Raw genomic sequence first — 27,000 nt, forward strand, 5'->3', positions numbered from 1 at the left:
TTCTTTGTCCAAGAAGTATTTCTTTGAGTACCTGCTATGCCCAAGGCAAGATATCTGTAAGAATGGTAAACAGAGCCTGCTTCCTGCCCCATGCCAGGCAGAAGGTGGGCAGCATGGGTGTGGGCTGTGTAGATTCCCAAACGGGTCACTGACTCTAAGACATGCTTTTTGGCTTTCACATTTTAGCACTGCTGAAATCTGGACACACCTCACAATCAGTGGCATCATATAATTGGTAGTGATTTTTCTTTCTTTTGCAATATAGAATAATGGAGCATTTCACAGTTCAGGGTGTCACAGTTCCAATGAAATGCAGTGTAATGTGCTTTGATTATAACTGTGAAATAAATTTTTAAGAACTTAAAGATTGACCTATGTGTAGAAAAAAAATTGGAAAGAAATTCATTGAAATATTAAGAGTTTCTGCATCAGGGTGGCGGGATAATGGGTATCTTTTTTTCTTTCTGTCTGTCTTTCTAAAGATGTTTTGGAATTAGACCAAATTGAATGCAAATTACCAGTCAATTATAAAACTGTGTGACTCCATGCAAATCATTGTGCCTCACTTCACATTCCCTAAGTGGAGAGAGTTTCATCCACCTCCTTTCATTGGTTCTTAGGAGAATTTGTTAAGAAAAACACCAGACACAGAGTAGGAGCTTATTTAATTTAATTATCTTCTTTCTGTTCCCTTCCTTTTCTTTATTAGACTTTTTGAGAACAGGGATTATGTTTGTAGCTCCAGGGCAAGCATAATACTTGGTGTAAAGTAGGGATTCAATAAATATTTACTGAATAAGTAATTGACACTTTCTCATTCAACAAATGAATAATGAAATAAGAGGACACAGAAAATGAGATCTACCCTATCATTTTGGCAAAATACTTTTTCCACATTTCCAATTTTTAGTTAAATAATGGATGAATACATTGTCAATTTGAAGTTGTTGGCTCTCTTTTCTTTTTTCTTTCATTCTTTTGCTTGTTAAAATTCTCATAGTCAATGAGAAATTGCTAACATCAGCCCTAAATTAGATTCAGGATATAGTTTGGCAAATTGGTATATTATGACTTTACCAATTTTCTTCGGGAAAATAGGCAAATAGCCTTTGTGATGAACTTGCAAACAGAATGCCTGTGCATTAGCCCCTAGGCCACCGCGGGGATGTGAGAGGTAGGAATCTAGATGTTGCCTTTCTCTCTCCTTCAAGCATTTTTTTGAAATATTTTTTTTTATTTTTTACTTTTTAAATATTTTATTTTTAGTTGTAGTTAGATACAATACCTTTATTTTATTTATTTTTATATGGTGCTGAGGATCGAACCTAGGGCCTCGCACCTGCTAGGTGAACACTCTACCGCTGAGCCACAATCCCAGCCCCTCTGAAATATTTTTCTGGAACTTTGTAGTAACAGCATTTCTCATCAGTTACTGTAGAAGAAGGATAGAATTAATCAACTGTTTTTCAAATGGGTGTTACAGTACTGGGGGTGAGGATGCCTAAGTTGCTGAGGCTGGCCTTAACTGGCAATCCTCCTGCCTCAGCCTCTCAAGTTGCTGGGATCACAGATGTACACCACTATGCCCAGTGGGGTGAGGAGCTCTTCTTAGTGAATTGTGTTTATTGTCCAGGCCTTTCCTCTTTTGTTGGACATGTTTGCTGTTTGAAGTTATATAACAGCCTGGTGACAGGGAACTTCATTCCCTAGAAGACTCAATTTTTAAAGTCCAAGCAGTGTCAGGGTTTCTAACCTAGTAGCTATAGTGAGTGTGTGTTCTGTCTTTAATGAGCATCATCAACCCATCTCCTCTGTCCTCCTTGCAGTAGGTAAAGGTCAGGGGGAAATGTCATCACTGTATTTTTAGAGATGGAAACTAAGACATGTAAGAATATAAAATGTCTAGGCATGACCACTTTGGTAAAGTATATAGGCAGCTTTAACTAGGGGTCTGCATTTCCAAGCCACATTGTTATTCAGTGTGTTTCTAAGTCAAAGGCACACCAAAAGAAATATTCACTTACATTTGTCCACGTGGAAATGTAGATGTCTGTATGTAGATGCTGTTGCATTATCTAGAGCTATGAAGATTATAACTCAGAAGGCTTTGGTCTTACAGATGAGAAAAAATGAGGTCTGCTGAGTTTTTATTAAGTCATGTCACTAATTTTTACTGAAACTTAGGCATTATGGGCTCAAGTTATATTTTTATGAAGAGGCATTTTGTGAAAAATATACTTTGAAAAGATGAACAGCATTGCTTTATCAAGTTCTCTCACCTTGACTTCATTGATTCTGCATCCACTCCATCCACTCATATTTTCTTCATAAGTAAGGTGGATAAGGTGTTCTTTCTTTTTAAAGTTTGCATTCTGATTTAGCATTTACCAGTCTCTGTTTGGGTGCTATCTCTAGTATGCTTTAGTCCTTTATTTTAGATGTAAACATAAAGATGTAAACTTGTTCTCTGGTCTTTTCTTTCTTGTTAGGACAATTCTCTTGCCCAGGCAAGCTTCAGAATTTTGCCTGGATTAGTTGCCTGAGAGTTGATATTTGTACATTTTGTTATGGTCCTAATGGCTAATTTCTTTTTAAATCCCCTATTCACTCCAGGTTATTCAGATGCCATGGGAATTCCTAGAAGAGCATTTTCACAAACTTCCAGCTTTGGGGGTCTGTCAAGGAGAGGCCAAGTTCAGTTCAGCAAGTGTTTGCTGGTCATCTTCTATGTGCCAGGCAAACATGAATGTCATTGAATCAGTGTACTGTGATACATGCAGTAGTAGAAGGCACCTGGTGTGTTCAGAGGAAGGTGTCAGAGAAGGGTTTGTAGAGGTGACACTTGAATAGAGTTTTGAAGATAGTAGTTCATTGTGCAGGCCAAGTGGGGAAAGGCATTCCAGGCAGAGGGAAAGCAAAGGGCACCAGGAAGATCACAAATGTGTGTGTGTGATGGGAGATTATGTGTGGCTGAGGTGCACAGCTGAGCCATGCTGTGGAGGGAGAGGATGCTGGGGTTTTGTGCAATGCTCAGTGCTGTGCTACACAATGAAGAACTAGGTGTGGTATTTTAGGAAAGTCAAGTGGAGCACCATAAAGAGAATGGAATGGGAGAGGTAGAAACATTAAGCTGTAACTGTCAGCATTATATTGGGCTGCATGTGTAGAACTCCTAAGGACAAAACAGAGATCGCTTCACTTGGATGTGACTGGTAAATTGAGCAATGATATTAGAATAACATGGAATTGTGTTTATTCACACAAAATCTTAAGGAGGGCTGGAATAGCAGGAGAAGAAAATGAAACACACACACACATACACACACACACACACACACACACACACACACACACAAACAATCCTCAATCTAGCTGCTATATAGGCAGAAGCCCTTTCAGCTATGTTTTAATAAGAATTTGGAATGAGACTGGGGGCTCTTGCTGAAGAGAATTGCACACCACGCCTTGCAGTCCCCTTATTTAGTGGTACATCACACTCTCTCCCTCCTATTCACTGGACCCCCATCATCTGTTGTCTTAGTTCCTGCAAGACACTGTTTCCACTCAATGTTTTATGCATTTTTATTGAGCACTCAGGAGTCCAGCATCACACTGAATTGGCTGCCCTGGCTGCCCAAATTCCCCTTTGAATAATTTTTTCCTATTTATAGTTAGAAGGTTTCATAGATTTTGAGTGGTCTGTTTCAGTCCTACCTTCCCAATGACCCTGCTATCTATCTATCTATCTATCTATCTATCTATCTATTTATTTATTTTTGGTACTAGGGATTGAAATCAGGGGCACTTGGTCACTGAGCCACATACCCAGTCCTATTTTGTATTTTATTTAGAGACTGAGTTGCTTAGCGCTTCACTTTTGCTGAGGCTAGCTTTGAACTCATGATCCTCCCGCCTCAGCCCCCAGAGCCACTGGGATTATAGGCGTGTACCACGGCACCTGGTGACCCTGCTATTTTAAATGAACATTTGTGCAGAGCACAAGATATCACAGAACTTGTTTATCATGTTATAGCAGCAACACCTTTTTATGAGTTTACTCTCCTTGCATAACAAGATGCCTAACAGGAAACTGTGCTGGGTGGAGGAGTTGCCTTTCCTGACCAACAGTGTCTAGGCTTCCTGCCATCTTCTGCTTTGTCATCTGAAACAGGGAACTTCCATCCTCCTGGTCACAGTGTAAATGCTGATGTCTACACAACCTTTTCCCATTTCAGGCAGAAAGGAAGGTAAAGAGTAAAGTACAAGTGTACCCCAAGCTTAGTTACATGGATATCCGCAGATGCTAGGGAGACCAGCAAGATGGATGCTTTAGTGCATCCTCATGCCTAATAAAACTGAGGTTCTGTTAATAATGTTTGCAGGCAGATACACTATAAGGTCTTCCAAGTGCTCTTGGGGCTAGTTTCTTTATCTGTAAAATGGGATAAGTACTACCTATCTCACAAAACAAGATTTAATGATACCACCTTTTGGAAATCAGTGCTCTTTTGAGGGGTTCTGCCCCATTTTATGCCCACCTTCTCCATTGTCTTAGTTTTCTCTCGGGTTTCCACTGCTAGCTTTTATTTTCACCCTTCTAGAGTTTCTAGTTGCCAACACAAAGATTTCCATCATCCATGCTCCAGTTATTAGATTTCATTAGGAAAACACCATGAGGCTACCTCCTTAGCCCAGGCTGTTTGAGATCAACACAGTGGCAGTAGGAAGTGGGAGCCTGCTCTGTTGCTCACAACTCCTGTGGTTTTTAAGCTATCTTTTTCATGATTTAAAGCATGCCCTGCCTGTGGGCCCCAAAGAAGCAGGCCAGTCAGCTTCCAGACAATGGTGGCATTTTCCTACCTCAGTATGGAGCTGTAAGCTTGTCAACCCAGTTCAAATTGACTGTGTGGGGAAACAAAGGGTTTCCAACCACCAACAGGCCTCTAAGAATACAACGGGCATTGTAAATGGCTTGTCCTACCAAAGAACCAAAGCATCTTTCAAACTATAGAAATCAAATTGCAGAGCTCTGATATTTAAATGGAAATGAGGTGGCAGGTAGGAGTTTAACTAACTTCTTCCTCCGGTGGCTGTTTACTCACAGTGATTGTGCAGCAGCATTTTCCAGGAAGAGCTCTTTGGGTTCCTGCCATGACTGATCTCATTGCTGGGGGTTTATAGTGTTAAACCGTTAAAGGTTATTTTTTAAAGGCAAATTTTAAAGACAATAAACATACTCCCCTCCACAGGAAATTTAGTCACAACTGCATATATGCAAGATTGTGAAATAATAAAGTAGTAAGTCTAGAAGTTGTATTGCTTAGAACTTGAGCGTGTCACAACTTCTTGAAATCTCAAAAAGGCACATGTAATTACTTATAAATCAACAGTGCCCTAGTCTTCACTGAGAAAGTTGTGACATTCACAAAAGAAATGAGCCAGTGAGTGCTCTTCATGGTACTCGGATGTTATCATCAGCAGTCATAATCAGGAATAATTTTCAGTATCAGCCCTGATGTTATTAATGCCTATATAGTACTAGGGATTGATGATTACATTCAGAGAACTCCTTAATTACTCTCACATTCTTAATTACTACAAAATTACCCCAAGAACAGTTTTACATAAGTAGTACTTGATAAATTCTGACAGGGTGCGAAGTCTAAAAAACAAAAGTTAAATTTAGGTGTGTATGCAGGGTGCGGTAGGCATCTCAACAGGTTGGGTTTTGTGGGAGGAGTGTAAGATGGTCATTTTAACTAGAGGAACTGTTTGAATGAATGATAGGTTATGGAAATGACTGAACTGTGAATAATATGTGTATATATATATTTGAGTCTGAACGTCTAAAGCATCTAAACACAGATGTGTGTGTGTGTGTGTGTGTGCATGAGCATGTGCATGCACACATACATACATTAAATTCACCAAATTAATGTGCCATATTTGATCAATAGGGATGTTAAGATGATTGAGCCTACTAACCATTGTTAAATCGTATGTTTCCTCAGCACAGGGAGTGCATCCATGCACAGTGCTTTGCACACAGTAAGTACTTAATAAATGTTTGCTGAACACATGTGAATGAATAGAAGAGAAAGAGGAAACGGAGGATTTTTGATCATGCCTACTTATTCAGATTGGTGGAGCCAGCCGTTGGCAAAATTGTGCCTTATATTGGGGTTTTCATGGTCCTTCTTTTCTCTGGGCATTTCTGCCTGTTCCCCTCTTGATCAACTGCCTGACACTCTGCCTAAAGGAAATCCAGATAATCTGATGATAACTTGCTCATTTGATATAGGATTCCTTCTCGTGAGTGTTTTCACTTTAGGAGGACCCCTGAGGGTCCTTGCTGCGTGTCCAGTAGTGCAATTCTGGGCAGCATCCTGTGGAAGGGATATTTTGAGGGATTCACAGTACTAAGAAATACAGGTCCCTTGCTTGAAAAGCATTTTGTTTTCAAAACATTTACAACTATTAGGTTACATAATGGATTCCAGTTGAGAACCGTGTGTCTCCCTCCAAATTTCTTGGCTCTGCTTTTTTGTACGACTCTGTTTTCCTGACTCTGTCACCTTGAACATGTCACAATCTCCACTTCTGGTAATCTCTTCAGAGATAATATGACCAATTTGGGGTTATGTAACATGTGCCATGTTTTTGCAAGTACATGTATGCTGGGGAAACTTTGGAAGCCTGATTACTAAATCAACAAACCTGGGTTTCTGAACTTTTAGCATAGTTCTTAACTATAATTTAGAAATACTTACTGACTTGTTAAATTATAAAGAAAAAATTTTACCTGTTCTTTTTTTAAAGTTCTTATAGGACTTAAGTTTATAAAGAATTGAAGTCCCCTCGCATCCTTATTCTTATCCCAGTTCTACTGCCCAAAGGTAATGACTGTTAAGAGATCCATGAGCATTCTTTGGCATCTTTTTAATGCTTATAGAAACAAAATGAATATGTGTATATGTAAATCTTATGTTATAAAAATAGCCTCACATTCTGTATTTTTGTTTTTTATACTAACTTTGCAAAATACAGGCTTTTGCCTTCCAAGTCAATCAATGTACATAGATGTACTCCTTCTCCCCCCATTCTATATTTCTACCAGAAATATGCCATTATCTTTTTAAAATAGTCTCTGGTTATTAGACATTTATCTATTTTCATTTTCTTCTTTTTCTAGCACTGTTCTGATTTCTTATGTATATGTTTGTGTATGTGTGTCTACATAAACACGCAAACATAAACCTTTGCACATTTTCTCAGGAAATGTTTCTAAAGAGACATTGCAGCATTAATGGATATGCATGGTTTCGAGTTGGATAGATACCGCCACGTGTTTCTTTACAGAGGCAATGCAAATTTAGACTCCAACCATCAGTAAATTGGAGTGTCCATTTTCTCACACTGCCTAGTATTTTAATTGTTGTCAATGTGTGCCGCAAAGATTAGTCAGTTATTTTAATTTTTCTTAGTAACATGATTGAACATCTTTACATTTTCATTGAACTAAAAGAAGTTTGAGGGACTGGGGATGTGGCTCACGCCTGGCATGCGTGCGGCCCGGGTTCGATCCTCAGCACCACATACAAACAAAGATGTTGTGTTTGCCGGGAACTAAAAAATAAATAAATATTAAAAAATTCTCTCTCTCTCTCTCTCTTTAAAAAATAAATAAATAAATAAATAAATAAAAATAAAAGAAGTTTGAATAACAATAGGGGTTAAATGACAGGAACTATAACTTGATTTTTTTTTTTGTATTTTCTATTAAGTAATATACCTGCTCTTTCACCCTGCAGTCAAGCCGTACCACTTGGAGCATGGTAGTTTGTTTTCTCAAAATTTTATTGAAGAGAAGGAACTATCTAGAAAAATATCCCCATTTCATTGACTATTGTGACTTCTCTGTCATTTAAAAACATTTATGGATAAATGTTTGATGAACATCATTAGATATTTAGAGCATTTTCAGCCTTTTGAGGAAGTAAAGGTATTTTTTTCAGAAAGAAATATTCTTATACCTAAAGCTCATCTAGTGAGTGGAACTCTTTAAAATCAAATATTTTTTTTCTTATAACTCTATTTTAGGGGTTCTGTTGAACTCTTTGGGGCTAAATGTGTTAATGGTAACCTGTGTCTTGAAATTCTTATATTTTTAATTGGAATGTTCTTTATAAATATGCTAAACAATTGAGAGTTCCAAAGGAAAAAAATTGTGAAGAATTATGGGTGAAGTTTTCTTAAAATAAAGGGGACAAATAAAAACCCCACATCAGGATCATCTGGGTGATTGGTTTTGAGGCCACTATGTTAATAAAACATAAAAACAAAACAAAACAGTGGAACGCTAGAAATGGCCTGTTGTGTTCCCCTTCAGATCAGCTCAGCCCTGCACCATGTTGCAAAACAGTCTCAGTTACCTTAGAATTTCTTGTTGGTTTACTTACATTTGTCATTGCTCTTTCTGATTACAGGAATTCTCCCTCTCAACCAAACCAGTGAATAAACCCTCCATTTCATTCTTTTGCAAGGTTTTGAGAACTAGATGTTATACAATGCAAACTTGTTGAAGTAAAAACATTTAAGCATTTTTTAAAATCATTTAAGTGTAACCACCAACCCCCTCCCTTTCTACATTCCTTCACCAAACCCAACCTCATATCACACATCTTAAAGCAAGTTCTTAAATTTCCTTGTCATTATGGCAAAATGATTCAGGGAATCTGAATTAGCCAAGGAATTACCCAGGGTCCTTTGCATCTATGGATCTGGGCTGATGCAGCATTTTTTATCAGCATCAGTGGATTCAGTGGCGATATCTGCATTTATATTACAATATATGTTTTATAAATTACCCTACAGATATGTTTTTTTTTTGGGGGGGGGGCGGGGTACCAAGGATTGAACTCAGGGGCACATCCCCAGCCCTATTTTGTATTTTAATTAGAGGCAGGGTCTCACCAAGTTGTTTAGCACCTTGCTTTTGCTGAGGCTGGCTTAGAACTTGCGATCCTCCTGCCTCAGCCTCCTGAGCCACTGGACAAGACATATTTTTTGGCAGTGCCAGTTAATTGAATAGAAACCACTCAATAGAATATTTGTTGGATGAATGCCTAAACCTTTATTTTAATCTTGTGAAGAAAGAATATATATATATATATATTGTTAACCCTATTTAGAGATGAAGTTTAGGGTAATTGAGTAAGTTCTTTGATGTTGAATGGTTTCCTAAAAGAGCACAAAGTATTCTCTTGATGAGTTTGGTCACTCAGTTCTCCTTCCCACTCTTTTTTTTCTGTCTTCAGATTCAGTGGTCTCTCATCACCTTAGTTTCTCTTCTTCCACTTAAGAGAAAAAAAACTTCAATGATGGAAAGGGAAGTCACATTATATTCTCAAATTCAGATGAGCTATTTTATGTAATAAGCTTCACAATCCATAATCTTTGAACTCAATGGTGACCCTTTCACCATGGTATTTTCACCAAAGTCTCTAGTTGTGGTGCCATTCATTGATTCATTCTCAAATACTAATTCCTGTACTCTAGCAAGTCCTGTCCTGGCTTCTAAAGCCACAAAAATATAGAAAACAACCCAAAACCCCTGCCACCTTGAGCTATTGTTTATTCAAAGGGGTATCTGTGGTATGTGATATTAGTTAGTAGGTGTGTTTTTTGGCAAGCACAGCCTCTGAGCACAACAGTGAGAGAATATTCCTCATATTCCATGGAATCATGTCATCTGTTTGTTCTCTGTAGCACTTGACACATTTTGAGATGCCTAATACATACTCAAAAATCAGGAGTTTGATGTCCAATGGAATGAGATTAAACAAAAAAGGAAGGACCCTGTAGACTAGATGCACAGATCAAAGTGGTGTTCCCAGATAGCACTGAGATGAAGGCTGTTTGACAGAAGGGGCGGAGCAGAGATGGCAGATCATAAATTGGATTGTCCAGATTGATTGTTGGTGTCTGCAAGGTTTGACAAGATTAAAAAGGCAAGTTTCCTGGTGGCAGTTGGAAGGGGGTGATGGGATCCTGAGATCAAGGGACATCTGTCAGGTTTCACAGATAAGACGTCCACTCTTCTATCTCAAATCCACAAATACAGATTTCTGTACTCTTTTATCTTGAGCCCAGATTTAATTTCAACATGTGTTTTTAAACAGTGGATCTGGGGAGGCCTAACAGTGTGTAGTAGAGATTAAGCTATGAGGCAGAAGTTCAGGGGAAGAAACAATCAAGGCATTGATTGGCTCACTGGGAAGGATGACATGGAGCTCAGTCTTAGATGAGAATGCTGGAAAATTGTATAATCAGACTTGGATTCAGAGAAGCAAAAAGTCACCTAGTGCACAGAGCAGATATAATGTGGAAGTTTAGTTGCAGCAGACAGAAGTCTAGGCCACAAAATCAGTACAGCATTGACAAAGAGACCAAGACTTGTGAGTCACCAAATGAGGTCATGTGATTTCACCTTGATGAAGAACTTGCAAGTGAAGGAAAGGCACTAGAGAGGAGCCAGGTGCGTCATCCTGACCCATATATCTGCTGAGAGTGTAATTCAGGGTAACTTTATAGAACAGTCATCATCACTGTATCCTCAGATCCTGGATCCAGCAGAAAGGGCTGGGGCTCAGCCCAAGGGGGAAAGATGCCAATTAGAAGAGCCCTCCTTTTCCATTTCAAGTGGAGTTGGAGTCCTTCTTTTCTTTTTTTATTTCCAATTGTGATTTCATTTGAAAAATTTTCAGATGTTTGTGAACCTTCTCATTGTGTTCTTAGAAGCTGTCAAATTTTAGGTTAAGAAATACCTTTTCAAAGACACACATTTCCAGGCTTCTTCCAGAGGTTTTGATTGGGTGATTCTTCCTTAGAACCCAGGAATGTTCAGTTTCAACAGACCTGAAGAGGTGGAACTGATGCTGCTGGCACTCACTTTAAAAATCTCTGGCCTGGGCCCCCTCACCATGGGTGCCCAGTCAGAGCAATCCAAAAGAAGAGATCTGACTATGACGGAGGTAAATACTTTCTAGCTTCCTTCTCCTTCCCCATCCTGGGGAAGTCCTACAAATATAGTAGGACTTAAAAGCCATAGAGCACCAGGATGGCCCTCATGAAAAGATAAGGGCAGATAGTATTAATCTTCATTCTTGACAGTGCTTCCCTTGTTCTGCTTTAGGTCCAATTACCCCAAAGTCTAACATGGGTATCATGGGAAGGAGCGTGACACAACCATGGGAAAATTTACCTGTATAAGGTAAATCAGAGAAAGTAGGTTGATAAGTAACACTAGGTTTAGACAGTGGGTGCTGGTGTTTTCAGTGGTTTCACCATTAGCAAATTATTTTCACACTCATTATTTCATTTGGTCCTTTGGTCACCCAGTAGGTGCATATATTCCAGCAATGAGCGGTCCCTTCTCGTGGAAAAAATACCATCTCATTATTATCAATCTTAACCAGTGGTCACCCACTTCATACTGCCATCAAATGCAAAGTGTCCAAATCCTCTGTCCTTCCTTTCCAGCTTTGTTTGTATTCAGAATTTGTGAAGCTTTGGGTATAGTCTGTAGGTGAGAGAGTACAGGTAGCAGCTCGTGAATGCCTGGGCACTGAATCCCTTTCACTAGTCTTCTGTGCTTCTTCCCCTTCCCTCTGTGGATTCTGCTGCCTATGAGTACTGTTATTCTCCATATATAAAGAAGGACTCATAGGCTCAGAGAGACCATGGTTTTCTTCAAGCCACACAGCCAGTAAATAGCAGATCTGGCTTCCAAATCCATCTTAGACTTTGCCGGTCTTCTGGGTTTTGAGAATCTCTATTTAATGTAATTTTCAAATGTGCATTCTCACCATCAGGATTCACTGAACCATTTTACTATAACTGTATATATCCACACATGGCAATTACTGAGACACATTGCAATTAGTTTACTTTGGCAGCTTATCATTTTGAGAATTTGGAAGCCATAGGCCACCAAGCACTAGGGTTTTGGGTGGTTTAGGGGTATTTAAATGAAAATTGATTACATCTTTTAACCAAGAGTGTTTTACACATGCCTTCCTTCCCACTCTGCTTTTTCTCATTTCCTTATTGTCCCTTTTGGCAACATACTCTGCCCACTCCCATCTCCTTGTTTTGAACCCTTTGCAGATATTTGTAGCATGTCCACAGCCTCCTCCCCTCCCCATCTCTGGAAATCACTTGAAAAGCCCAAGGGCCAGAATGTGCTTCATAGTGATCAATGCTGTCACCAGCTTGCTGCAGACCAGGTGTGGATTGGAGGAGGAACACATGGAGAGAGCACCTAGAGTATTCAGAGCTCATCTCCCCGTGGCCTGCAAGTTGGTGGCAGGAGATGCAGATGAACATGGCCCCACTTCTTAGAACCAGGTAGACTTCCAACTTGGAGTCCTCAAGCTGCAACCTCTCTGTCCAAGGGCAGAGGGCCCAAGACCAGGCAACTACTCTATTGTCTAACTTTTAGAGCACCATTATGGGTTTCCCTCAGTGGAAGCATGCACAATGTAATTTTAAGGGTTATTATTTCCATTATTTTCTTTTCTTAGTAGAGTAGTTGCTTAAATGTCAATCCTAAATAGCTCCAGTACTTTGCAAGCTGGTTCAGTTCTCAGCCCAAAGAAAAATCTGTCTTCCTAACACCGTCTGTGAGCTGTTCCTGTAGCTTCCCCGTTTATAGACTCCGTATTATTTAAACAAAGAGTCAATTTCTCTGCCCTTTCCGGGAAGGAAATTTAGTCAAGCTTCAGATCAAATGAAGACATGGATGATGTTGATGGACCCGGCGAGGGGCAAAGGCAAAAATGACGACCAACTGGTGATTTCACCGAGAGGTGCAGCGTCATTGCACACCTAAGGGTGTAGGGTCTGTGTGAGAGTTGCTGGTGAGCTGTTTATGCGGCATAGACCTCCAACCTCACTGAGCTTTATTTCACTGTAAGAGTTGCTGCTGTTTTCCATGGGCCTCCTGAGGTGCCACGGAACACACCAAATGCTTTTATAAACACGGTCATATGTGTTTTCCACAGTCTGATAAAATGGATATTATTTTCAAAAAAGAGGCTCATAAAAGAAAAGAATTACTCTTAAGACACGCAATTGGTTAATGGGTCACCTGGGAATCCAACTAGAATCCCAGTTGTTTCATACGATCAGCAGAAATAATATAGTGGCAAAAATCAGAAAAAAATGGCCATAAGAAAATTCCTGAAATGTCTGTTTCTACTCTCAAAGGTTTTTAGAATTTTTCAGTCATTAGGTGACCTAACCAATTTTGCTTATTGATTTAATACTCTTCCCACAAGCAAGAATGTACTTTCTAACATGTGGCCCCAGCCTGATTAACTTTGCCTACAATTTGCCAACAAAGGACCTGAACTGAAATGGCCAGATCTTGTTGAGATTCCTATGGTCCCTAAAGTGTCAGCCCCAGTCATCTTCATAAACAATGTCAGCAAATAGACCAGGGTTTGAATCCTGGTTCTGATACATGGGAGCTGTAAGGATTTGGATAAGTTATTTTAACTTCTGTTCTTTTGTTTGTAAACTGGGGACAATACTACTTGACTAAGAAGTTGTTCTAAGGATGAAATTCTTTGGTGTAAAACATGTGGACAATGCTTGTCTACTAGAAAATAAATACTAGATCCTTTGCTTCCTATGGCAGAATTCTAAGTGACTGGTATAATGCTAACCAGCACATTCCACAGAAGTGCCAATGGGTAGGACCTTCCGGTGGGGAAGCTCTGGACTCAGTAGGAGTCATATGATTGCTGTTTAGTTCTGCTGCCCACGTGTGTGAAGGTGAAAGCTAGATCCAGAAATAATTCCAAATATCTAGGTATTTAAAGATATTAAAGTGGTTAGGTGAGTTTGCCTCTGTTTCTTTCATAGTATCATGTAAATAAAATATTGGTTATAAAAGGTATTCAACAGTTCTTCTGCTTCCATTTCTTTGTCTATAAAATGGGAACATTTGTTTGAATTGACTGCTTCCTAGAAAGAAATGTCAGATACCTAAAAAGGAATCTTTAAGATGTCTTGTTACTAAGATATCATGTGAGTGGTCCGTGTCTGATTCCCTGAGTCTTCTTGAAGTAAGGTTTGAATGTATAGATTCTGGCTGAGAGGTTTTGACTCCAGAGACCATGTTTAGGATCTTTACCAGAGACTGACTTAGGTTTTTCTTCTTGATTCTCATGCGTTTCTGACATGGATTTCCCAAGTATTCAAAGGGGGCAGACAAAGTACTCCCAGAGAGTAAGGGAATTCACAAATGGCTGGGGTGTTAGAGAAGAAATGAGGAGAGCCAGGAATTGTGAAAACATTTATCTTCTTGTTCCTTTTCTGTCCCTTTCTTTTCTTTCCCATCAAAACTTTATATTTTTAGAGACTGTTTTAATGTGGTTGAGTGGGGTAACTCCTAATCTGTTATTAGTGATTGCAAGCTTTAACGTAGGCAAGGAGTGTTTGAATCTCTGAGAAAGAGTTATTTAACCCAGGCAAATCTACTATCTCCAGTGAGCAGAGGGGACATTTTTCATGGGAATCTTTCTTACTCTTGCTGTTGCCTTTGTCCTCTGCCTTCCCATTCCCATTTAATGCACTGGGAAGCAGAATCCCTGGATTCAGCAAACCCTCCTCATGCCTACCCACTGACCCTGCATCCCAATGGTGAATGAAACCAAGGAATCTGCAGAGCAAGAACAAAGTGTGAGTGGATTTCAGTAAGTGTTTACTGAGAAACACCTGTGACATTCCAGGAATGATTTTGAGTGCTGTGGACCTGACAGCAAGCAGACTAGGCAAGGTCCCTGCTTCATGGAACATATATTTTAGTGGGGAGAACATGTAATACAGAGAAACATGGCATACAGGCCACCTTCAGAAAATCCAGACTTTATATTTTAGAGCATTTTTAGGGTCACAGCAAATTTCATGGAAAGTACAAGGGGTTCCCATCTAACATCTCTTTCCTTTCCCTGGCCTTGGCTTATAGAAGGTACTTTAATACCACACAAAGAGGGAAGAACAGATCACAGATCTCCAGAGAGTAGGGGAATCTCCAAAGACCTGGGGAGTGTTGAAGAGGGGATCCAAGGAGTCAATTAGTGGGGTCATGTACCTCCTTTATATGTTCCTGTATCTAGAGTTTTCCCCACCTGCTCACCACTTGGGCTGATCCATATCCCTGCATATGCAGCAATCAGATGACTAAGGCCCAAAACTCCACACTTCCTAAAGTAACCCACAAAATTATAGTCTCTGCAGAAAAATAATTAGAGTTGTAAAGCTCTTAAATATACATCCTTCCTTCCACTTGGCTAGAAAACAATCATACCATCAAGAAACCAAGGGGCTGCCAAAGCTGCTGCTGCCACCAGTATCTGATTCCCTACCCAGCCGTGAACTTCTTAGTACCACAGACAGGAAGACCTCTCTGCCAGGGATGTGGTGGCCTCCTGATTACACCTGCCCTCACAGGGGAGGGTCAAACAAAGGAACCATAGTCTAAACTTCTTCATTTGTTGCCTCTCATTCTTCATATCTTGAATGCATTATGGAGGAGAAAATTGCAACTCTGTAAATCCCTTGAAGAAAAATTCCCTTGTATTGTCATATGTGATCTGAAATTACATTATTTTGATTTCTTATTTATATGTTTATTATTTTTTTCTCCTACTGAAATGTAAGCTCCAAGAAGGCATGGATTGTATTTTATTCACCACTGTGTCCCCAGAACTCAAACCAATGTTTAGTAAATAGTTGTCAGGTGAGTAAAAGCATAGAAATTGAAATGAATGTATCATTAAAAGAATAGGAAAAAGGAAAATGAAAAGGAATATTTCTAGTGTGTGTACTGTGTGTCAGGCACATCCTCATCCCTTTACATGGGATGGTCTCTTTTAATCCTCTTTAATCAGTGATTACAAATAGGTATTGTTAACACACCCACTTTATACAAACACAACAGGAGCATCAAGCACATTCATCAGATAATGTTTCTTCTGAAAAATCAAAGGAACTGTTGACCCCTGAGACCTGAGATTTGGCCTTTATTTAAACCCTTAAACCCTTTTGGGATCATGTGTTTTTCTCTCAGGAATTTAATCAGAAACATTCCTGAAATAAGGTCTGCTTAACCTGGGAAGCCAGATTGCCCTAGAGTTATGTGTCTCATACAGGAGCCACAAGCCACATGTAGCTATTTAAATTTGAAATAATTAAATGTGAGTAAAATGTAAAAGTCAGTTTCTCAGCCACACTAGCCATATTTAAAGTGCTTGGTAACCACATGTAGCTACTTGTTGGACTTTGAAGGTAAAGGTGATTTCTACCTTCCAGAAAGTTCCATTGGGCAGTGCTGTCCTAGGTATGACTTTTCTGTTGTCATATTTAGTCATGCAACTCTTTTCTTCTATAACTTATCCTTCCTCTTGGGAAGGAAATCCACACCTAGCTTCATAGGCTGTTTGTCATCATTAGCAGCAAGAGTGAATGTGAACTCTCTGTCTCACCTATTATCACAGACATCAGTGAGCCTATGTGACAAGGTAAGGAGAAAACCTTTTACAAATGAATTTTACTGATATGTGAGGAAACTCTAAGATGGCATTAGAGGAGAAACCATGATACAATTATATAACCATATAATTGACTATATATTACCATATGATTGAATATATAATTTTCAGTCTTGTATATATGTATCTGTATCTGGCCATTTCTGGATCATGGAAATAAAGATGATTTTTTTTCCTCTTTTTATTTATACTAGTTGACATTTTCTAGTTGTTATAATTAGCACTAAGTATTTTTATAATTAGAAAAGCAAGCTCATTTTTAGAAGGGGAAATATAACTCCTCAAAATTGAGAACAGAAGGGAACTGATTCTCTGTGATCTTCAAGAACCACAATTTAGGTAGGATGAGTTTATTTGCAAAGTCTTCCCCTCTTCCATTCTTGGGGGTAAAATAACTTCTGAAGTGAAGGAGGAGGATGATTTTGTAACTAAATGTGACAACTAACATTTATTGCCAACTTATGTTTATGTGTGCGATCATTTGCTATTAATAAATGTGTGTGTTCTCACTCCAACTATATCATCAGTCCTCCAGGACAAGGTATCATCTTTGGTTTCTTTGGTCTCTCCAGCAGTGCCCTTACTGGCACTTAACAGTCACTGTCAACTGACTGCCTGACAGATTGGCTGACCCTGCCATCACTCTTAGGTTTCAGGCTCACGAAATGTGTTAACATCTTGCCTCATTTTGCTTTGGGTCCGAGAAGTCATGTTCCTTCCAAACTTGCCACATGAAATCCCACCACTGAAATACAGGAACCATTCATCAGAAAATGTGTTAGACCTTCCTTCTCTAGGTTTGTGTGAGTGGCAAGATCCTAATGGAATTTTTTTAAAATTCCGTTAGTTTTATGGAAATATGCTGGAAGAGAATGTGTTAAAACTCTTTGATTTTGAGTGACCACAGCCATCCACACCAGTGCATTTGGCATCTCTAGTAACTGGTTACTTGGAAGGGTTTAACAAGGAAGATTTTCTTTTCTTGGGTTGGCTGTTAGAGTGATAAAACATACTGTGAGGCCATTCTGGTTTTAACAGTTTCTCACATCGGCCAAGATACCCAGAGACAGGAATTACAGTCTACTTTGCCCTCCTCACTCAAATGCAGACCGGGAGATGGAGTCCAGAGAGTTGGGTTTAATATTGAACATCCTCACATATATTTTACCATGTCACAGACCTTTTAAACTTACACACACTGTAACACCCAAATATAGATTGGAGCCATATGACATCTCTGATCACTCTCAGAAATAGGAAAGAAGATAAGAAGGGGAGAATGGATTGGTTTTCACAAAAGGCTAGTGAATGTCTCTATCACTGTCTCTGAATGATTAATGTCCCTTTTTGGGGAGTTGGGGGAATTTAGTGGAAAATGTCTTCTCTTCTTGGAGAATATCACACTGAGGATTGCTGTCAGGGAATTTATGGGTGATGATTTTGAGAGCCACATAGGCGTATAGATAGCAAATATCATGTATTTTGCTCATTGAGGAGAGATTACATTGTAATAGGTCAACTGCGAATGGTTCATGGAAGTGCCTTCCTCCTAATGAGTATGCTGTGTTTACATGTGTCTAACAAACAGGTATCCAAAGTCAAGATCAGTTCAAGGAACTCCCCAAACCACACAGCTTCAATTTCTGGTTCCTTCAAACCACTCAGACTTGTTACTGTTTTGGACTCTCACTAGTGCATGTGTCAAATAGTGGATGTGGGTCAATTAGTGCAGGATCTAGGAACCATAGGCAAGAAGAATATAGCTTCAGGTCTCTGAAGGACCAAGAATATTCCATTTTCTTGGAGTATAGTCTCCTTTTAAAAATATAATGTTGAAATTTTAATCCCATATTGGGGTTGTGCCACATGCCTTCTGTTGTATCTATTCTTATATTTGGTTATTGTTGAAGGACTCAATTGCTTTTTTGGAAATTTCATTTTTCTTAATAAAATTTACCTTATTTTCGAGAACCTTATCATTGAAAAACAATTTTGCATTTTATTTTACTTGTTCAGCAAATATATTCATTATATTAATTGTATTATTAAAATATATAAAATTATTAATTAGTGATAAAAATTATATAATATGTAAATATTAACTCATTCAATCTTCATAATAACCCACTGAGCTATACTTACTGCTGTTAATCCCATTTTACCAATTAGGAAACAGAGACTCTTCAAGAGGCTAAATAGTTTACCAAGATCACAGTACATAGTTGAGCTTGGATATGAACCCAGGAAGTCTGGCTCCAGTACTTGCTCTTCACCATTATTAAAATTCAGAAAAATATAAAGGCAAAAAAATATCTAGAGACGTGACATTTTGTAATTTTTATCCTGTGGACACTTCTACATGACTGAGCCTAATCTTTATGTTCAATTTTGTATCTTGCTTTTAAAAAAAATCTGAATCTTATAATGATTTTTCCATGTTGTTAAATATTCCCTATAAAATTTGTTTTAATGGCCATTTAATGTTCCTATCACGCAAGCGTGCCGCTCTTTGCTTAACCATTCTCTTGTGGTCATTTTGGCCCCTGTAATTTCTGTTATGCTGTTATGCTCACTAGCAGTATGATGATTATCTCCCTCTCCCTCCCCCTCCCTCCCTCCCCCCCCCTCTCTCTCTTTGTATGATACCAGGGATTAAACCCAGGGGCAGTTATCCACTGAGCCACATCTCCAGCCCCTTGTTTGTATTTTATGTAGAGACAGGGTCTTGCTAAGTTGCTTAGGGCCTCACAAAATTGCTGAGACTGGCTTTGAACTCTTGATTCTCTTACCTCAGCCTCCCAAGCTGCTGGGAGTATAGGAGTGTGCCACCACGCCCAGCTATGTGATGTCTATCTCTATGAAGAATTTCTTCATAGTTATACTTTTAGGATACTTTCTCAGAAGTAAAATTCCAAATCCAAGAGAATGTATACTCTTGGGATATTTCTACATACAGGTTTTAAAATTGTTTTCCAAAAGAATTGGGGAAAATACACTTTTTGCAATGTCTGTGGCATTGTACCTTCTTCGGCACTCACATATCAGCACTAACAACAGTTTCTAGAGCTCTTTGCTAATGTGATAGGTAGAACGTGGCATTTTATTGATGTTTTGATTTTTATTTCTTTGATAGCTTGAGGGTTGGCAGTTTGTTCATGTTGGCTGATCAATTATATGAATATTTATGAGTGTTCTATTTGGGTCCTTTGCCTGTCTTGTCTATTGAGATCATACAAAGTCCTTTGGGAATCATAAAGAGAACAGTCAATAGTTTCCCCTTCTTCTCCTTCCTGGACATGGAATTTCCTTATTTTTGTAGTCTATATTGCTAGCAAGAACTAAATCATCCCCCAAAACTTATGTGGATTTTTTTTCTGTCAATTCTATATAAGGTGGGCTATTGTCTGCTTATAAAAAATATTATTATTTTAGCTTCTGAGTATAGCCTGTGCATAAATCTGCATTTGATCTGTTTTGGATCATAAACTCCCAGGGGGCCTTTCTGTGTCTCTGGAGCAGTTAAGCACACATTCTTTGTTAATGTTCATAGGAACCAGAGAATACACCTCCCAGACCAGTGTGATCTGAGCACTTACTCAGGCTGCTTGAGGGTCCTAAAGAGCAGTGAGAAGATTGGTGAGTGCAGTAGGCCAGATGTATCAGTGAATCCAGGTTTTATTTAAAGACAGCTAAGAACAACCCAAATAGCACCACTCCTACCTGTGCACGGGTGGCTCGGATTTCTTTTACAGGCATAAAGCCTTCTAACCCTAAGAAGAGGCAAATCTAGTGGAAAAAGACAGACAGACCTAGGGATCCAAAGTCCATGAGTTGGTTCTGTGATGTCCATGATGTAGTGTTTGTGGATGGGATCCTGGGGCACTTTCTCTATTAATGCCTTCACTTTTTCTATCAAAGACAGAATGGGAATATCAATAATAAACTGACATTTCTAAAGCACTTTAAAACTTCTAGGTAGACTTCCTTATCCAGTGACTCACTTAATCTTCACAATAGCCCTGTGAAGTAGACTATGACATTCACATTTTACAGTTGAGGAAACAGGCACAATGAAATGTAGCATTAGAAAGCAGCAGAGCTGCGGCTCTCCCTCCAATAAAGTGTAGAATTAAAATTGCATTATTATATTTTTAAAAGCACATTACACTACAAGAAAATAATCTCTTGATTCAAATGTATCATGAAGCAAAAGAGAAAGAAGAAAAAGGTAAGGAATTATGGAAGATTTTGGAGAGCCACAGACTAGGACCACATAGGGAACCAAGGAAAATTTTATTAAGGGAGGAAGAAAAATTGAAGAGGATAGATGAAGTAGGATCATCAAGAGATTGATGGTAATTCTCAAGTATTAAGAAGTCTTTCCTCATATTTTTTTATTATGTAATCACTTTCAGTTTTCCAGCTTACTACAAAGATCAACAATAATAATTGTGAAGTATAGTATATCCAACCAAGGAGTCCTATGTACCTATTTAAAATAACTAGGAAGATATAAATATGAATTTTATCCATTGGAAAGACAGGTAGATGGATAAATAGATCTATTTTGTTGTTGTTGTTGTTGTTGTTTGTGTGTTAGGGGAGCCTTCTTAAGAGCTTTCTGAAGGATTTTGCCAAATGTGAAAACAGAATAAAACATAGGATAAAGAACATTAACAAAGATGCATTCAAAACCAGATAGGAAGACCTGGGGTGGGAATGTTCCCTGGAGGTAAGGCTTTAGGTATCCAGGACTCTTGGAGAGTTGACGGTAGGTAAGAAGCCCTCCTGCTTTGGATACTAGAGTACAAACTAAAATGGTGTAAGCCAACACATCTTGAAATCGCTCTGCAGTCAAAGAGCTTCAGCCCAAATTATGTTCCAGAAGCTTGTGTGGAAGATTTTATAAATGGCCCCAAGAGGTAAAGGCATTTATTTATATGAACCCAGGCTGAGTGAGGTTCTGGCTGGGATGGAATGATCTTGTGCCCTGGAGTAACTCAATGCCTTGCTTGCATTTCAGGATTTTATGGACAGCTGCAGACCTTCTGCCCCCCACATTACCCCGACTCCCAGAGAACTGTACCGCCTGGCAGCTCCTGCAGTGTGGTGCCTTCCTTTGAGGACTGCCTGGTCCCCACGTCCATGGGCCAGGCTGGCTTTGATGTTTTCCACAGAGCCTTCTCGACTCACTCAGGCATTGCAGGTGTGTTGGGTATCTCTGACTTAGAAACTCGGGCCAACTAGCAGGAAAGACCAGGTGGGTTTCCTGTGACTGGACTGGACCAGCCTTGACCAGCACCTGAGAACCTCATATCCTCACTGGGGTACCCCTGAAAGGGCTCCCATCTCCATCCCATCTCAGCCTCACCCACGCTCCATTTCAGTTGCCATCATATCTCCCAGACTGTGGCAATGGCCATCCAATTCCCAGTCACTTCTCCATCTCTATAGTTCTGCTTCCCAAACTACCTTGAGCACTGTGTTCCAAAAATTAGGTACAAAGTTCAACCACCTCTTGCTCAAGTACCTTAAATAGTTTGCACTTGCATAGAGAACAAACTCTTCTTTCAAGTCTGACATTTGAGCCCCAGTGGCTTAGGCCCATCCATTCTCCAGACCTCCCTACACATATCTTTCCTACACACTCTTCTCCTGATATTTGCCTGCCCCCTGGATCCCTCCCTCCATCTTTGTTCCATTTCTTCCTTCTGGAATATTCTTCCCTATGTCTCCATCTGTGAGAACCCCATTCTATTTGATGTCTCAACTTTATTGTTGCCTCCTTTTTGAGGCCACCCTCATCCTTCCCTGGAACATTTTTCTTGTACTTAACCTATATCATATTTTGTGCTGAGTCATGTTTTAGCCAGCAGCCTTCAAGTCCTTCTTCCCCTACTAAGTTCCTTAAGGACAGGGACCTGCTGAAGGGCTTACATCAGGCTAGCATTGTGGCCTCATCGGCCTCCAGCCAGCGTGTAGGAAACTATATGATTGTACTGCACAACTGGCCTGTGTAGCATGGCTGGCATTACTGACCTCTTGCCTTCTTTCTCTTCCAGTGTATGATTTGCCTTCAGCTTCCTCAAGCCTTTTTGGGGAGTCTCTTCGCAATGGTCCTGAAGACAACACGTTCTTGCAGATCAGTGCTGTGGACCGTTGTCCTAGCCAGCTCTCCTCTGTCTATACTGAAGGCTAGAAACATCCCTGGTCTCTGCTGCACATCCAGAACCTTTTGGTTGCTTGCCACCTTTTGTTCTCATACTCTTACAGAGTGCACGAAGAAGAATGTCAACCAAATCAGTGGGACCTGTAGGGTCACTGACTTTGGAAGGCAGGACTGGATGGTCAGAGCTGGCTTTACAGGAATATTTGCAGTTGCTCCTTTTTCTCTCTGGGTTTGCTGGACCAGGAGGCCAGCAGGACTGTCTTCTCAAAGGGAATTTAGAGTCTCACTCTACTGGATACCTGTTACTTCCTGGATGTCAGCCCTCAAAGGACACCAATGAAATGATGTGCATATGAAAAAGTAGTTTGGGGATGACCCTTGCTGAAAACTCCAAAGAGGGAAGGACAGCCCATTAGCAGGGGCATATCGAGCTGTCTCACCCAGTGTTCTCCCTCATGGCTGCTGGGGCACAAGGAGGGAAATCCATTTCCAAAGCACAGTGTGGTCTTAACACATGGCAACTCCCTGGGTTTCCCTCTTCTCTTAGATATCCTCATGCTAACCGGTTGCTTCTCAGTATTTCTCCAATGACAAAATAAGTTTTTATATGTCAGCTTTCTACTTTGTTCTTGGATTTTAAAGACTTGTTACTTACATCTTCTTTAAAAAGAAAAAAATTTAAAGGTTTGTTCTTTGGATAGAAATCATTATTAATTCAATCACCCAGTTAAATTTATTTTGCCACAATGTGGCTCTGTCTGGCCCCACCCCTGGAATATTAGTTTTACAGTTAGCACAAGGCTACCTGAGGGAAACAGGGTAGGCTCTCTCTCTCTCTCTCTCTCTCTCTCTCTCTCACACACACACACACACACACACACGCACACACACACGCACGCACGCATACACCTACCTGCTCCCAGTGCTATAGCAAGAACCCTTCTGGGTTGACTGCTCATCGACTTGAAAACATTCAGTGGAAAAGGTCATTTGATTGGTCCCCCATTGCCTGCACTCTTGTGTTCTGCCTGAGATGTGCCAGAAAACAGGAGAACAGGATGCACTGCATCATGGCCAGGGTCCTCTTGGAAAACCAAACCAGGGAGGCCTGATATCCATTTTATTTGCATAGCCTCTGCTCAGCTCCTTCAGGGAGTCCACTTCTGTCTCCTCTGTACTTGTTCCCTCTCTCTTTTTGAAGACATGCCCACCACCTGCCTTGTCCTATCAACTCTTGGAGAAGAGAGGAAATGGTTCACAAAAGGTGGGCTGAGAAGGGAACCCTTTTTCGGAACTCTAGTTTAAAGGCTTGGAATTTTTCACAGTGCAATTGACAGTTTTATATCAAGCCTAAATAGGAAGTAATTTTCAGTGACACCTTTACAAAGGTATTTAAAAGATACTGTGTCCTAGGGCATAGGCTGTAAAACTTGGCCATACCCCAAAGATTCAGTCTATTACAATATTATGGTACATTCACATTTCAAGTTTCTTTTTCTCTCTTTAAAAAAAAAAATTTCTGAACAAAAGTGAAATAATGCTATTTATCCAACTGAGATAATTGCTGGCTTCAACAAGACAATTAAATAGCTCATTGTCAGACTTGGGATCCTGTGACAGTTTGTATCCTGATAGACATGTCCCTCCATTCTGGTTCCAAAATCAGAAATGTTCTACCTGATCCCAGTATTCATTCCAACTCATGGTGGAATGAGGGGAATAAAGAACCAAGTGTGGATTCCATTTTTTCAACACAGTTGATCTAGTTTCTCCTGCTAGTGAGCTGTGTTCTAAGGAGAGCTATCATGCAGGTGTCCAAGTCTGCAAAAGATGTAAATTATCCACTTTATAAAAATATCTGCTGTGCTTTCCAAAAGGATGCACATCAAGCTTCCTTGATAAGTGAGTTCTCAGGCTGCATGTAAAATCCCACCCTGCTACAAACTTGGTGGGTTGTGTTACTTGGCCTAAGCATGGAAACATGCATGCTAACATTGGCTCGGTCACTAGTATCCCTCATTTGTCCTCTGTCACACTCTGGAAAGAAGGGAAGATTCTGCTATCTTTAGAGAGACCATCTAGCTGTTCTTAAATACTGAAGCTTTTACAAGTAACTCGAAATGTATTTTATTTGTGTGATGAGGAGAAAAATGATGTTAAGGCATGGATGGTTGTTATTGCAGTTGATGCTGTCAGCCCTGCTTTGTGGTTTAATTAATTTCAAGTAGAAAGGGGAAAGGACAAAGCATGATGCTGAACCTCAGAGATCAGGGATGTCATATACCTCTTTGGTTGAGAGGAGATGCTGTGAACCAGGCTCTGGTCTCATGGTTGTCTATCACAGTGACCCTGATTCTTCCTTGTCTAAGCTGGGCTTGGGGGGATCCAAAGAATGGCCAGGTGGCAGCAGCACCTGTAACTCCTCCTTTCTCAAAAGGATTTCAAGGCCTGGCCCCTAAGAGAGATATGTGCTGTCAGAGGGAACATGCAAGGAGCAGGGCCCAGTATGGCTCCTCAGGGTTTCTTGATGACTGCACATTGGCAATTAGGGCCTAGGACACAACACATTCAGGTTCCTTCAGACTACACAAGTTGTCCTTAGACTCCAGAATTTCTCTGACTTAAGATGTGTCCCTTGCTTCCTTTCACACTGCAGAAGATTTTTATGTACTTTCACCAGTATTTTGTATCAGTGAAAGCAGAACTTCAGAAAATCATTTCCTTCCATTTCCTGGCCTTTTTAAGTCTCCATATGTAGCCATTTTCATAAGCATCCAGAGATTGTCATTCCCCTTTAAGAACAAACTAACAAACAACCACAAAAGCGGTGCTTGTGAAAACACACACAGCCCCTTTGGCCAATTATCCTATCACACTGAAAAATAAAAAATTTTAAAAAATCAGTACACTTAGAGACCTCTATTTCATTTGCTGCATTATCTTGATTCCCTAAAGGGACTGCATCAACATGTAGCTTGTAATTTAGCCTCTGATCAGCATTTAAAGATTATTTAAATATTTAATGGGCTTGTCAGGTCTCTCCCTTTGCCCATGTCTTCCCCAAATTACATAGGTAATTTTAACATGGAAGAGAAGTCTTCAGTAGGTCACAGCATAGATCCACTGATAATGGAGTGTTGGTTTTGTTCCATTGTTTTTTGAGTTAGCAGCTGTCAAGTACACGAGTACACTGATACCAGTTCTGAACAAGGATAACTGTTCAACTCTCCCCTCAGAGAACCTGGACTTTTCCAGTTGCCACAAAGTATTGGGAATAGTGACTGTAAATGTTCAGTGTAATTATTTGCTATTTTATTTGACTGTTTTGGCTACATCATTTTTAGCAGCATTTCTTAATGGCACTTTTTGTTGGTGGTGTGGAATTTCTGCAGTTACCTCCTTCTTCTTCTTCTTCTTCTTTTTTTTTTTTTTGCTATGGATAAAGCAAAAAAGAAAAACCAAACTCATTGGAGAAATGATGAGTGTAAAAAAGAAGAGATTTATTTTGTATAGACAGCAAAGCATCCTGTGTAATGTTGCTGACATAAAGCACTTTGGGGGGAAAAAGTGGAAATCTGTTTTCCATAAATCACACAGCTCTTGTACATAGTTATATACACTCACGTAGAGAAGTGAACTGCGTATATCATACTGGATATGGGGCCGATTTTACTCTAGAGGCACATCTGGTGCTTATTGTCATAAATCTTTTAAAGAATTAGGTACACTTTTTTTCTATTAATATGTATAGTTTTGTGATTTGTCACAGTTATGTTTCATATAATCATAAGTTATTTTGTCTTGTTTCATGAAGTCCTTTTTATATGTCAAAAGTGAAATGAAGGGATTGTGCACTTGGTACAGAATAAAACTGGAAATAGAGAATACGCCCTCCTGCCTGAGATCTCCTTTGGCATGTTGCTTTGAAACACAATGGCAGTGAGACTGTTGTTTGTTTGTTTATTTTATTATTTTGTTTTGTTTTGCCATCAGCCTCCTATGTATTGGGATGGTAATTATAATTAAAAGCAGATGGGAGGGGGAAGGGTCCAAGGCCAGCTTTAAAATGCCGCATTGCTTTGGGCCAGAGCTGCAGCCTGGATTTAATTATAGATATGAGGACGAAATGGCAGTAAAAATGAATGTCTCCCCGAATCCTTTACATGTTGGGAGTGTCCATAAATAAAACATGAAGTTTTATTTCATCAGATT

At 39.7% G+C, this 27,000-nt stretch overlaps 1 protein-coding gene across 1 annotated transcript in view; it reads left to right on the forward strand.

Annotated features, from left to right (window-relative positions):
* Glis3 (GLIS family zinc finger 3) overlaps positions 1 to 22,818 on the forward strand; it is a 421,197-nt gene extending 398,379 nt beyond the window's left edge. The window contains exons 9-10 of the mRNA XM_076843439.2: positions 21,643 to 21,825; positions 22,682 to 22,818. Coding sequence (XP_076699554.1) covers positions 21,643 to 21,825; positions 22,682 to 22,818 — 320 coding nt within the window. The remainder of the gene's footprint in view (positions 1 to 21,642; positions 21,826 to 22,681) is intronic.
* Positions 22,819 to 27,000: the final 4,182 nt, after the last annotated feature.

The sequence above is a fragment of the Callospermophilus lateralis genome, chromosome 2, assembly GCF_048772815.1.
Source record: "Callospermophilus lateralis isolate mCalLat2 chromosome 2, mCalLat2.hap1, whole genome shotgun sequence".
NCBI classification, from domain to species: Eukaryota; Metazoa; Chordata; class Mammalia; order Rodentia; family Sciuridae; genus Callospermophilus; species Callospermophilus lateralis.